This window comes from Lathamus discolor, chromosome 14 (assembly GCF_037157495.1).
Source record: "Lathamus discolor isolate bLatDis1 chromosome 14, bLatDis1.hap1, whole genome shotgun sequence".
Taxonomy (NCBI): Eukaryota; Metazoa; Chordata; class Aves; order Psittaciformes; family Psittacidae; genus Lathamus; species Lathamus discolor.
In genome coordinates this window covers 6,045,553-6,059,827 of record NC_088897.1, presented here as the reverse complement: position 1 = coordinate 6,059,827, position 14,275 = coordinate 6,045,553, and the positions used below count along the sequence as shown (strand labels likewise).

General features: G+C 53.0%; 2 protein-coding genes across 4 annotated transcripts in view; both read right to left on the bottom strand.

Moving 5' to 3' along the window:
* GTF2IRD1 (GTF2I repeat domain containing 1) overlaps positions 1-737 on the bottom strand; it is a 63,868-nt gene extending 63,131 nt beyond the window's left edge. For all 3 annotated transcript variants that reach the window (XM_065694589.1, XM_065694590.1, XM_065694591.1), the window contains exon 1: positions 510-737. The gene's annotated coding sequence lies outside the window, so the exon portion shown is untranslated. The remainder of the gene's footprint in view (positions 1-509) is intronic.
* Positions 738-6,239: 5,502 nt separating this feature from the next.
* Positions 6,240-14,275, bottom strand: part of CLIP2 (CAP-Gly domain containing linker protein 2) — a 79,190-nt gene continuing 71,154 nt past the window's right edge. The window contains exons 15-16 of the mRNA XM_065694512.1: positions 13,876-13,935; positions 6,240-13,271 (exon numbers count right to left, since the gene is read on the bottom strand). Coding sequence (XP_065550584.1) covers positions 13,260-13,271; positions 13,876-13,935 — 72 coding nt within the window. The 3' untranslated portion in view covers positions 6,240-13,259. The remainder of the gene's footprint in view (positions 13,272-13,875; positions 13,936-14,275) is intronic.

Here is a 14,275-nt window from a genome sequence, read left to right as displayed (position 1 = left end):
ATTGCCCTTCTGCATCCCCCCCCCTCAAGCCCTAATGCCCCCCTGTACCCCTCCAGCCCTAATAAATGCATCATCCCTCCCCCCCAGCCCTATTGCCCTTCAGCATCCCCTCAGCCCTAAGGGGCCCAGCATCAGCCCCAGCTCTGTTGCCCCCCACTCCTCAGCAACCCTCAAGCCCTAATGCCTCCCTATATCCCCCCCCCAGCCCTATTGCCCCCTAGCATCCCCCAAGCCTTAATGCCCCCCTGCTCCCCCAACAGCCCCATCACCCCCTGCACCCCCCAGGTCTACCACACCCCCCAGCCCCATTACCCCCAATCCTCATCCCACCCCCTAACCCTACCGCCCCCTGCGCCCGTCCAAGCCCCATCGCACGCAGCACCCCCCAACGCCCGCACCCCCCAAACCCTCCCCACCGCCACCCCTCAGCGCTGGTACCGGGGGCGGGGGGGGGGGCCGGGACACGGACACACACGAGAGGGGAAGGGGGGGGCAAAACTTTTCCTTACCGCGGGCGGCTCGGGCGCGGCGCTCCTGCCCTCCCCGGCGAGGCTGCGCGGAGCGGCGGGGGCCGGGATAGAGCCGGGATGGAACCGGGATGGAGCCGCCTCCCGCCGCTTCCCTCCTCCCGGGCGGGGCCCGGTGGGGGCTTAAAGGGAAGGAACAAGGAGCGGGAGGGGGGTGGGGGTAGGAAAGAAACTCCCCCCCCACCAACCCACCCGGAGCTGGAGGAGGGAGAGCAGCTCTTTGTTCTGTAATCCCAGTAAAAGTGCCAGCCATTCGCCCCGCCGCTAATCCCAGCCCCGCTCAACGGCACCATCCATTGGCTGCCATTTACATACGGGATTAGCCAGCCCGATAACCGGACGGGGGGGGTCAAGGCGGGGGGGCGAGGAGCTGTGTGAGCCCTTTCCAGCCAAGCCCTGGCCGCGCCGGTCCGTACCGAGCGGTAAGGGCCGGCGGCGGCTCGGCACGGCCCCGGTGCGGTGGCCCAGTTGGCTTCGTAGGGGTGCAATGGGGACCTATCGCCACCTGTCGGTGTTGGCGTGGCTGGATTTGGCACGGTTTGGCACAGTTATGGCTCCGTGTACTGCGGTCCTTGGCTCGGTTTGGCGTGATACGGCACAGCCCGGCGTGGCACGGCTCAACGCAGCCCTGTTGGGCATGGCACAGGTTGGATGGCTTGGCTTGCCTCAGCTTGGCACCGCCTGGTACTGCACTGCTTAGCACGGCACAGCACCACTCGGTACACCGCAGGTTGGCATACCTGGCCTTGGCATGGCACCGCATAGCACGGCTTGTCCCAGCACAGCCCATCCCGGCATAATCGGAGCTCCCCATCACCAGAGCCAGGCACTGGCAGCTCCCATCCGCCCCACTGGCGCTGCCACCGTCCCCATCCTGGTAGCACGGAGGCCGAGGCTGCTCTTGCCATTGGGAAGAGCGGAGCTGTGAAGAGGGAACGGTTATTTCCCGAGTTCCTCGCTGCAAATGAAGGAATGGCAGATTCAAACAAATGAAAAACTATTAACAATAACTCGGCAGCGTTTGAACCTCCCAAGTTTGGGAACTGCTGACGGCTTTGCTTTTGAAGCGCACATTATGCAGCTGCTCCATTAGCTGGGATTTGTTTTAAATAAGTGATGATTTATCACTGCTCCAGGGCCAGGGGAGGAGAAACCGCTTTCAGAGAAAACACTACTTTTTCCCAGTTTCTGGAAGAATGGGAAAGGGCCTTCTTGGCCCTGCCAAGCCCCGTGCAAACACCTGGCATCCCCGCTGCGTCCCTCCCCGTGTCATCAGGCCTGGCAAACCCATTGCGCTGGTAGTGCAGGTTGCATGGGGGTCCCAGCAAACCCCATGAAAGATGAAGGACTTAAGGGGATGGGGCTCTGTGGGCAGATTTGTTCCTCTATGGAAGGTCTCAAGTGGACAAAGGAAATGAGGGCAGCTTTTGGCTAATTATCTATCAGCTCCCACCAAAACCCACCCACTAACGTTAATTGCGTTAGGGCACCTGAGCAGAGGAGCTGAACAAGGGGGAGCTGCTGGAGCAGGGCTGTGGGTTTCTGTGCAGGCTTTGCCGTCCTGCTCTTCCCATGGCTCTCCATCACCTCCACAGGACGCTGCCATCCCAGCACCGTGGTCCCTGCCCCAGGAAACCGGTGCAGCCTGAAAGAAGTGGGGAAAAAGCGTGCTTTGATCCAACACCCAGCTCCCGTGTCCGTGTGTCCGCTGCTCTGTGCTCCGGGTGCCCATCGTGGTGGGCAGAGGTTTTGGGTCCTGCCTGTGGACATGCTCAGGTCAGGCTCGTGCTTGTTCCTGCTCCCCAAACCCGCCCTCCATGGGGCCAGCCCTGTGGCTGGCTTTGGGGTCACTGCTGGGGACCATGAACCAAACTAAGGCTGAAGACCCTCAGGTGCCACCTTTGGTCACTGATGTGTGAGCAGAGAGCTCAGTCCCCGCTGCTCCCAGCAGAGCCTCTGCTTTGGTGCCGTCTCCACATGGGACTATGGGTTTCAGGGGGGAGCTGGAACATCTGGTGGCATCCAAGATGTTCTCCAGATGTTCCACTGGAACTGGGTCCTCTCAGCCCTCCTGAACCCCCATCCTCTGAGGATGCTTGGGGGCTGGAACCAGATTATCTTAATGTCCTTTCCAGCCCTCACTATTCTATGATTCTATTAAAGGATACCTGGTCCGGGCAGGGGATGATGCGATGGCTTAAACACTTTGTCACATCTGTGCCGGAACCCAACAGAGCAGTATAAAAGTGGGGGCAAAACACTTTATTTGGGGGCCAAAACAATAAGCGGCACAAACCCATGCAAGGAGTGAACAGCACGAGAGGGGTGGTTTAATCTGCTCTATCTGCGGCAATAAAGAAGTTCCTTGTCACAGCGCTGACAAAAGAAAAGGCAACATCGGCAGAGAACAATCCTATCTGCAGGAAGATTTCTCTTTTTAATTTGTTAATTAGTGACTGCTGGGCATCACAGGAGCCGCTGCTTGCTCTGATGTGCTGATTGCCGCTGTCTCCCGGTGGAATTGGAGATCATAAAAATGAGGCAAAGACAGAAAAGCCGCTGCTTTAGAAGCGAGAAGGAGGAAAAAAGTTTCGGTAAGGTCGGGGTGGGGGGGGATGTAATTGAAATAATGAGTTGGGTTCTTCCGTCCTGAAGGGGTTTGTGTTCCTCCGCCGCAGCAAATCGCTGGTTAAAACAAGCAAGGCAAAACAAAATGGTTTTAAATTATGGATCAAAGCGTGGCACGTTTCTGGCAGCCCCCCGCAAGCGGCACCTCGCGGCTGGGTGCGGGGAGCGGGCATCACCTGGAGCAGGGCTGCGAGACATGAAAACCACACAAGGAAAAGGCCAGAGGAGCAAGTTCCTGGGTCTGTGGCCCCGGGTGGGAGGCTCTGGGGGTTGGGGGGGAAAAAGAGCTTGTCAAGGCATTGCTTGCACTTGTAAGAACAACACTTTGTGTGCACGGATGGGTTTGGAGCTGTGTTCAGAGTGGTTTGGGTTGGAAGGGACCTTAAAGCTCATCCAGTTCCAACCCCTGCCACGGGCAGGGACCCCTTCCACTGGAGCAGCTTGCTCCAAGCCCCTGTGTCCAGCCTGGCCTTGAGCACTGCCAGGGATGGAGCAGCCACAGCTTCTCTGGGCACCCTGTGCCAGCGCCTCAGCACCCTCACAGTAAAGAATCCATCCTGTCCCCAAACCAGCTACTATGGGGAGAGCCATGCACAGAAACAGCCCAAGGTACTATTAATTCTCTTGCAAGATACATGCTATTGAGTGAAACTGTAAAGGATCCCCTGCAAAACGCAGGCTGGTATCTATTGGTCCCAAACGTATTTGTAGAAAGATCAAAACCCCTCACCTCTGTCTCCATTCCCTGCCAGGGCACAGCACTGGCTTACAGGGAGTATTTACTCTGCCTATCTGCATGGAACACATCTATTTTTGTGCCAGCTGCCTGCAGTTGTGCCATCCTTGGAATGCTGCGCTGCGAAAGGAGTTTGCTCCAGTGCAACAGATAAGATGCTTTTCCAGCTGTCTTGCGTGTGAACCTTGAGTGATTTCCATGCTAATGGGAGCCAGGTGAGGTGCTCCCAAACCGGAGCCTCCAGACAGCATCCTGGGGAGCGGAGCAGGGAGATTTCCCCTTTCTGACCTTCCCATCCTTCCCAGCTCCATGGCACCCGGTAGCAGGAAAGGCCCTTTCCTAAGCAGACATCGTCTCCAGGATTGGTTTTGGGTCATCACTGCAAGGGATGGGGAATCCTTCAGGCACCTGTGTGGGCAGGAAGGATGCGACAGGTACCAGCAGCATCCCTGGAGAGGTCCGACAGCCCAGCCCTTGGTCCTAGTGTCCTTTCTGCAGACTTCAGGCATCCCAATGGGAATGGGGAAGCTCCATTCATGAAAATCCCACTCACTGGCACAGGAAGGCAGGCACTGGGGTTATCTCTGGGGCAATTTTGGCTGAAAGCATCACCTCCTCCAGCCAGCAGGGGACAAGGGACCGCTGCCCCTGAGCCCTGCCCAAGGTCAGGCTGATGCTCACCCATGTTTAACCAAACCTGCAGTTGAGGTGACAGCTCCAGCACTGAAATCAATGCTCAATTTCACAGTGAGCATCCAGCTTTGCCCATGAGCACCTTCCCCATGGGCTGTCCCCCCGGCAAAGCTCCTCACCCCCATCCCCTGCCCAGGCTGCTTTAGGCCCCCCAGCTCACTGCCCAGCAAACCCATCCCCACGGCAGGACCCATCCCCTCACATCCATACTGGGAATGAGCCAAGAACACCAGTTCTGTGCAGACCGGGGGTCTCAGTGCCCCTGTGGTGCTGCCCACCTGCGGGTGCCCTTGCAGCACCACACCAAGGGCAGGAGGCATTGACATTCCCACTGGGTCTGTGCAGCACAAAAGTAAACTTAACGGCGTTATCCACCGATCTGGTAATTAATACCCTGGATGCTTTTCACTGGAATGAGCGAGGGCCAGGACATGCCGGGGGTTTTAATGAAGGGCTGTGCTGCAGCCGTGCAGCCCCTCGGTTTCCTCTGGCAAGGGCTGTGCTAAAGGGTGGTTTGAGGGCTGCGGGGTGCCTTGTGCCCCATGTTGGGTGCCCCTGGGGTAGCCCCAGCCTTGCACCCAGCTCCCCAGCCCATGCAGTCCTCTCTCCCTCCCCATGCTCTACAGCAAAGCACCACTGGGTTTTCTTGTCTTAAGATGCTTTGAAGGTCTTTAAACATTAGACAAGAAGCGTTTTACCAGGCTCTTGCTGTGCCCATCTGGGGTAGGGAGCAGGCAGAAACCCGCTGCCCAACAGCACCAGGGATGCCGGGACCGTTTTGCTCCAAAACTGCTGTATCTTTAGTTGATCCCGCTGCTATTTTTAATACAGATGCCTTATTGAGATTCAAATGAATGTTTCAAACCCTCGCTCCTTTGCATAATTCTTTTTAATTAACACTTCAAAGGTTTGAACACAAGATCCATGCTATTTCCCTAACGAAGTTGGCTGAACCTCCTTCTCCCCCAAAGCTCCCCTGCCACGTTTCCGAGGGCTAAACCAGGGGACAGGTCTGTCCCGCATGCGTGGGGATGACAGTGTTTGGGATCCGGCTCGGCAGATATAGGAGCTAAGGGAAGATACCAGGTCAATGGGCAGGGGATGCTGTACATCACCATGGCCCCAGCCGGTTTGGCACATGCTGGGTGGCAAAGCAGCCGGAGCCTGGTATGGAAATCACGGTGTTTGAAAGGAATATGGTCAAGGTTACACAGCCATGGCCCCCAGGTCAAATAAAACCTCCCCCAAAAGGGGCACCCCATCTCCAAGGTCACTTTTTGGTCACATTTTCAACCTTCTTGGTGCCCAAAAGGCCCAAGACACTTTTCTGCCTTCTGACATTGTACTTTAGAAGCAAACCCTGAAATGATCACACAAGTACATTCACTAGTACGAGCTGGAGCTTTTCCTCAGCTATCCCAAGAGCTGGAACGATGCAAAGCCCCAAGGGCATAACAGGCCCAGGAGAGAAAAAGCAGCCGAGGTCCCCATCCCACCTTCTTTCTGTCCCTGTAGCCATGGGACCTCCCTGTGGTGAGTGGGAGCAGCCCCACTTTGCAGGATCGGGCCCCTGTGGAGCAGCATGGTGCAACAAAGGGGGAAAAGAGCTTCAGTTTCAATTCCTGCAAGCACAGAAATGATGAGACACAACAAAATTGTATAATTAGTAGGATTTAATAAGAGACTGTCCCAGACATGCAAAAGAAGGAGCCTTTGTTCAGCTACAAAAGACATTAATTTGCAAATACTCTTAATATTCATTTTTTGTTATTTAGACTGATATTTTGAAAGTCTCCGATAAAATGAGAACTCTGGACTAAGCATTCCAGTTGCCTTTCCAAGCGCAGGAATCCAGCTTTGATGTTCCCCTTGATAACATCTTTTTAGAGCCTTGACTGCATCAAATTAAATTCTGATTACCCTGATAGTGCAATACAGCTTCCAAATGTATTCAGGTGACTTTTTGTTCTGGAAGGAAATTAGCTATTTTGACAAGGATGCTTGTTAGGCAGCAAAGGGATGGGGAGGAAACAGCCTTGCTGGAGAAGCAGCACATTCCCAGCCCTGATTCCAGCCCTGGGGCTGCTGAGCTCTTTGGCACTGGGGCTGCAGCAGGGAGGGGACACGAGCAGCCCCTATAAAAGCCGAACAGCATCTTTGGTGGCTCACAGGTCTCCCAGCACCAAGCAGAGAGCTGGTACATCCACCCCATCCACAGGGAACATCCCACAGGGATGTGCCTTTGGGAGGCAGGTCCAGGAGGATGGTGGTTAGAGCAGGGCAGTCACATCCCCACAGAGATGTCACCTCTGCATGTGTCTCCATGCACTGCATGGCTCATCCCTCCCTCATCCCTGGATGAAACCCACCACTGAAGCACCCATCCAGCTCTAGACACAAACACAGCCTCCCAGGGGATGAGGTCCCTAACACAGATGAGGATGGACATCCTACCCATCACCTCTTCTAAGCCCAAGCAGCAGGTCAGGATCCCTGCTCCATCCTCACCCCATCCATTCACATGCAGTGGTCCTGCTCTGCGGCCCAGGCTCTGCTCTTGGCTGGATGCTGGGATGAAAATAAAGTGCAAATATTATTGTTAGCAGAGATTACCAGCTCCCCCCCTGCGATTTAGGCATCTTTCAACTTCATGTTTTATTAATCCTCACTGTACAATTAACAGCAATGTCTGCAAACAAAGGCATGTGCTACGGTGTTATCTCTGTGAGATACCAGGGCTTGGGCACTTGATTGTAAATATGCACCTTAATGAATGATAGTAGGGAGCTACAGAAAAGATGGAGCTGGAGTCATCTGCCCTGAGCAGGGACATGATGCTTATGGCCTTTGCTTCCTGCCCTGAGTAAGCAGCTCCTGCCCAGAACCCTCAGAAGGGTTCAATGGAAAATCCACGGATAAAGGCTCCTGCCCCCATAAACAGGCAGCTTTGGGGGACATCTCCCTCCAGGACTTTTGGCCACAAAAGGGGACTTGCTTGGTGACCCTGCTGTCAGCGTGGGGACAGCCCAAGAGCTGTGCTGGAGCAATCCTTCCCTTACTGGTGCCTTGGCACCAATGGAGCAGAGGGTGACAAACCTCCCTGAACCAGTGCATCAGACCAGGGCCGAGCCATGACAGTGGGATCGCACACAGAGGAGCCATGGCCCTGGGCCAGGATCCCATCCCTGCCCAGCCACAGCATCTTCACACCTGGCATGAGCAAGCACCAGCCTTGGGAAGTGAAGGGCAGGGCAAATACTGAGTGCATCAGCTCGGATGCTGGGCTGGGCCCGGATGGATGTTCCTGTGTCCAGAGATTTCTCCCAGGCAAAGTTCAAACCAATTATTCTCCTTCCAGCCGCTGGAGGACAGTGAAGCCCCGGCAGCAGCTCTAGGAATTCAGCAGTGCGGTGACCCAGGGACCCACTGTTCTTACCCAGCTATTTCAGGAGCTGTGAGCCCCTGCACTGCACAGGGAGCTGCTGGACAAACAGAACGCTTCGAGAGGTCTGGGGTTCACAGCAACTCCTATACACCTTGAGAAAATAAGAGCAGGGTATCACAGAGCACACTGTACAGACCATGCTACAGCTCTGAAATATAGCTGCATGCCCAGCTTCCATGGTGTTGTTGTCCAGCACCTGAGGCCCCATTCTGGAATCAACTCGCCATCTGCAAACTGTACCAGTTCTTTGGAAAGGGTTTAAAACTTCCAGGTAATCCTGGTAGGGGAGAAGCTTAAGTTCAGGAAAAGAAGCAGCCAGGAAACAAGTTAAAAAGAAAAAATCCTTTTCTCCATGTATCTTAAGGCATCTGTGAACCCATCACCTTTCAGCAAAGGATCTACATACAGCCCACAGGTGCAGGAAAGCTGCTGAGCTGGGGCACAGCCCTTGGGCAGTCCAAGAAATTCCAATGAAGAGATGCTGTGCCATGAAAAAGCCCTGGAGTAAATGCCCCTGGTCCAGCCCATGGGGGACAGCATAAGTCCATGATGCTCAGCCACAGGCACATGGTGAGAACATAGGGAAAAGAGGCAGGAGCTGGGCTGCACAGGGTGCTGGCAGCAACCACAGCTTGCCCTGGGACCACTCTACAGCAATCACACATTCCCTGGGCTCTAAAGGTCTGTGGTGAGTGATCTGGAAGGGATGAGGATGACGCAGTCACCACCTCTGGCCTTGCAGAATCAAGATGGCACCACTCAAATGAGTATGTGCCTCTCTTGAGGTACAGGGAGGTGGGTCTAGGGCAGCACTTTGCAGCACCCCTTGCCTTGGGGTGTTGTGAATGTGTCAGAGAGGGACACGGGAGATTAACAGAGGAGAAATAGTCATGGATGAATAAACAGCACTGTACTCCATGGCTCAGAGGATACCCAACAGCAGCGCCAGGGAAGGAGCTGATGCTTGGCTGTTTACAAACCCAGCTCGCAGCTGAACCCCAGTGGCGATGGCTCCAGCTCAGTGCTGCGGCCTAGGACAAGGGGCACCTACTAAAGCCCCCCCTTATCCCATCCACTTCCCCCTCAGCATGGCTTGGGCAGTGCACAACACCCTGAACACACCCCAGCAGCCCCAGGGTGCCCGACTGCAGCCACAGAGTTTATTGGTTAGTAACGAGCTCACCACATCAGCAAGCCAGGACAGGGGGTGGTACATGAATACACATGTGGGGTAGTTACACAGACTGAGATTTGTACAGCTTTTGTACAGAGGAAGAAATAAAGTGAATCAAATAACAAAATAGACATTAGCAGTCAAACCTTTTTTTTTGTCTTTTGGTTTTATATCATACTAACAAAATCTGATAGCCAAAAAATGACTAAACTACAAAATTGTAATACATACTGTACGGGTAAAAGGTTATCATCCATTTATACATCTAGTATCATCTTTATTATGGTAACTTACATGAGGCCTATAGGATCTTAGTGTATTAATAACTCCCTACAAGATAGTGCTGAGCTGCTAAAGCTGCCGAACAACGGAGTACTGGAATTTTTGTTAAGACTTTTGCAGTGTCATTTGCATCATTTTGTTTGAATGAAACCCTCATGCATCTCTAGTGCAAGCCAGAGGAAGGGCGTGTGGCTGGGAGGAGGCAAGAGCTGCAGAACCTTGGCTGGTAGCTTTGCACCCATTGTTCAGCACTGGCCCAGTGCTGCCCCTTGCTCCAGCTCGCTGGCTGCTGTAGGAGGAATAAAGCTGAAATTACCAGCCAGGACTGATCCTTTTCCCTTTGGTCTAGAGGGTTAGAGAAGAAACCACTAAAGATGGAGCAGTCTCCATGGCAAAGACTTTGTTCACTGGATAATGTCTCAGCTTTCAGCAGAAAAGCATCACTAACTGTTGGGTACCGCAGCTGGGTGATGGCTGGTGTCCCAGCGGGTGCCAGCCCTTCCCTTGGTGCTGATGACTCCAAAGATGCGCTGCCTCCTCCTCCCGACCCTGTGCTGGTGCTCTGGGGCATGATGTCAGGACTCAGCTTCAGATGCAGCACCAGCACAGCATGCACAGGCTGGGAGAGGGGCTGGGGAGAACACAACCACATCCAGGCCCCTGTACCAGCTCTTGGGGGTCGAGATAAGAGCAAGGCTGAAGCAAAAGGGAAGTGAAGGCACAAACAGGAACCAGCCCCTGACCAGCAACAGGAGATGGGTGCATCAGTGCTCCAACACCCTTGAAAATCTCCCCTGAAGAACCAAGCCAGTAAGACCAAATACTGTGAAGTACTTTATACACCACCACATAGGCAAAAATAGCACTTAAACTTACAAATAAATAGAGGGGCAGGGGAATCTCCTCCTTGTCCTTTCCAAGTCTGTCCCTAGTTTGGTCTCTTACAGCCTCAGAAGGGCAGCCAGAGGCAGGTGCCCTTGGAAAGCCTGTGCCAGTTCTGGAGAGGGAGAACATGGATAATGTTCAAACCTGGCCACCTTATACAGGGTTGGGCTAAAACCCAGATGATGTGTGATAGCATGTCCTGCTCATGCTGCAGTCAGTCCTGTTTGGGGAGCAGCTCCCCAAAGCAGGGTAGAATACAGAGGCCCTGGCTTTGCCCCACTGCCCATTTCAGTATGGCCCTGTAATGCAAAGCCCACACACAGCCTCTGCAATAAGCAAGTGCTTGGCTCCTGGCTGATACTTAGGGACCAGCACAGCTATTTACAGCCAGAGAAGACCATCAGCATTACCTTTAAACCAACCCTGACCCATCTGCTGCAGGTTTATATTGTCACCTGAACTGACTGGGAAGACCCACAGGTCTAAGCCACTCACAGGAGATGGTCCCTGGGAAGAGACAGGAGCCAGAGACTCCTCCAGCTTGAAAGTTACCCTGACAACTTCAGATCTGATTAATGGAACTAAATACATGGTCCCCCTAAGTCCTCCCAGGGGATCCTGCACTATGTAGAGCCAAAGGTTCACTGAGGGAGGTGGAAAATGCAGGTATCTCCCCTTTATAGATAAAGGCAACTGGTCACAGATCACTAAAAGACTTACCAGGGGAAGTAAGCCTCCAACCAGAATGGGCTCTCCCACTGGCAGGTGCCTGGGAAGCCCTGGGCTTGGAGATGGGCAGCATACCTTTAGTTCCACCCAATCTAGAGAGAGCTGCAGACACCAGAGATGAACCAAAGCAGCACTTTGGGAAACACCAGCCCACAATTCTTACAGCCATCAGCTCCCAGAGAGGTATTCACTGTCACAGGCTGCAACCATGAACACTCCCTCTGTGATTTTCCTAAATTGCTTGAGAGATGAGTACATGGAGCAGGAAGATTTTGGAGATACCCCTGTGATCCCTTTGGAAAGTCTCAGAGCTAGGCAATCTTCCTGGTGATTAGTGAAACTGATGAAGCAGTTCTACAAGGCAGTTCTGCCTCCCCCTGCCATGCACAAGATTTAAGCTGTGCTTTCTGTCCTGCTTTACACCCCTGAAGCCACTTTCCTCTCTCATCCTCCCTCTGAATGGAGGGAGATCACCAATCCTGCATCAAGTGAGCAGGGCCCAGTGTTTGTCATAGCCCAGATTCAGCAACATCCTCCTCATGGTAGAGCTGCAGCCATGAAGCCCATGTCTTTCCCAGGTTGCTTCTGGCTGCTCATCCTTCAAGGAAGCAGGAGTCTGGCAACCCATGAAGACACAGTAGCACAACCTTACAGGAAATGAAGGCAAAAGCAATGAAGCTGACATGATGTGATGTTCATCTGCCTGGGGTCAGGCTCAGATCTCTTCTCTCAGTGCTCTCTTAGGTCTTGTCCTGTTTCACAGGTAACCGATCACAACATAAGAGCTTCTGAAGACTGGAGGAGTCAGGCACTAATTAGAGAAAGCCTGGTGAAATATTGCTGTGACTCTTCCCTGTGGTACTGAGCAGTGAATCTGGAGTCTCACACCTTTAAAAGCATATTGTCCCTTTCCTCCACCCTAGTGTCCCTTGGGAGCTGTGGTCAAAGTCAGAGAAGGGTAAAGCCTTTAGAAGAAGGAACGAGATCCTTGCCTGGGCCTGCACTGCTATGTACAGACAAGAGCTGTGTGAGCTCTAGTCTTGTATTTCTTCTGCTCCAAATACTCATACTCAGGTCATACACAGAGGAATGCTGTACCCATCCAATACAGGCAGCTACTGCTGCATGAATGCTCAGAGCAGCACCTCAGCATTCTGTATTCCTGTCAGAAGGGGATGGGCATCATACTGGAGCATCATACTGCAGAGCCAGGGATATCTCCAGAGAAAGGCCAGGTGATCCCTGATTAGCTATTAAACTAAACAGGCAAAGAGGGAACCATCTCCACAGGGCATCTGTCCCACACTGACTGCAGCCAGCATGGAGCTCTCAGGCCAGTGATGAGATGCAGCTGTGGAGTCCTGTGCTCTAAAAGGACCCAATAAAGCACATACAAGTGATGGGGATCAGGCTGGGCAGCCTGGCTGTGGGGCAGGGCATGGGCAGGCCCATGAGCTCAGAGATCTCTGCAGGAAGAAAGGCCAACCACAGCTCAGGTTGCCTGCCCCCAAACAGCACTGGGTGAGAAACAAAACAAATATCCCCCTGAAATCAGATTATTTCCCAGGACATGCTATGATACAAGTACTAAGTGCAGCCTCCAGAACATTGATGTCTTCTACAAGGTGGAGGGAAACACATCCACACACCCCATCTTGCTCAGCCTACACGTGCCAGCATGAACAGTCAGCCCAGCAGGTTTCACTTGCTTGTGCAGGTCTTCAAGACAGCAGGATGAGTGGAAGGTAAGGGACAGACCATGTGAGAAGCATCAACCACCACAAGCAAATCCTTTTGGAGTTCCTGTGGGATACTGGGACTTGCTGACACTTCAGCCACCATTTGGGCAGCCATCATCCAGACCAGGTCAGCTGGTGGGACAACAGCAATACAAATTCCATAGTCAAAACCAATACAAGTAAGAAACCAAACCTAGAGAGATCTTTCTGCTCCCCCCTGGAACAATGGCTGTCTTGGAAAACTGGACTGCAGGATTGTCCTGACTACATCAGTTAGTGTATTATAAACATTGTTCTGCTTTAAAGTGAAAATACTGTGTCTGGTCTTTTGGAGGTGCTAAAGCCAAATGTGGTACCATTTTTCCTGACAGTGCACAGGAGCTGATATTGGCATGAAATGATCCTCTTCACCTCTTCTCTATCAGAGCTTCTCCTGGAAGAAAAGAGACCTTGTTAGGCAGAATGAGGGCAAGCAGAGAGGTATTTCTACAGAAGAGGAAACTGAGGCACAGAGTGGAATGCCACCAGGCCTGCCATGCCTCTGCTCAGTAAGTCACACCTCCTCTTCCTCAGGCTGGCCATCCTACCTGTGTGGAGATGAAGTCTGAGGCTACAGGTCTTGCCCTACATCATGAAAACTGTGGCAGAACATGACAGTATGTCCCACAAATGCCACCCATGTAAAGCGGATGGCAGAGATCTAAGACCAAGCAGCTTCTACCAGGGGCTGCCAGAAGAGCCATACAGGCACTAACCCAGGAGACTGAGGAAAAACTCCCTTTCTATTGCTTCTCCCAGAGCAAGCACCCACTGCACCTCAGTGAGCATCTCACCAGCACCTTCCTGATGGCATCAAGTGTTTTTTATAGTATGGGGATGTTCCCATCATATGCTTGGGAACTGGCTTTTGATGTGGGAATGACACAGCCAAACTTTGCTGGCAGAACAGCCTCCATCCAAGAGCTGTCCCCAGCACAGCAGGCAAGAAATCACACGAAGCAGTTACTGTTTTAAATGACATTCTGCTTATAACTTACCTCTTGTTTGTGGGCTTTATCCTGCTGGTGAATCCCGTTAGCAGACCCAGAATTTCCAGTCTGCAATGGAGAATGGACAATACTTGCTGAAGGACACAGAGCCTAGTGGTTTTGCCTACAAGCTCTGAAACCTGGCAAGACTGCTATCTCCTTCCTTAGCAGCCCACTCCACATAAGGAAAGGAGAAGGCAAAAATCCCATCCCACTTTTGGCAGAAGTTTCCTGCCCTCTGCACCCTGGCCCAATCCCCACATGCTGGATTCCATCCTTTTGAACTACAAAACATCCCCCAATGTCCTCATGGACACAGACCCACTCTTCACTTCTGACTCTCAAATCTCAATAAACAAACCCTCAGCAAAGGGCATCGTTAGCTGCAAAAGACAGCACAGTGAACACC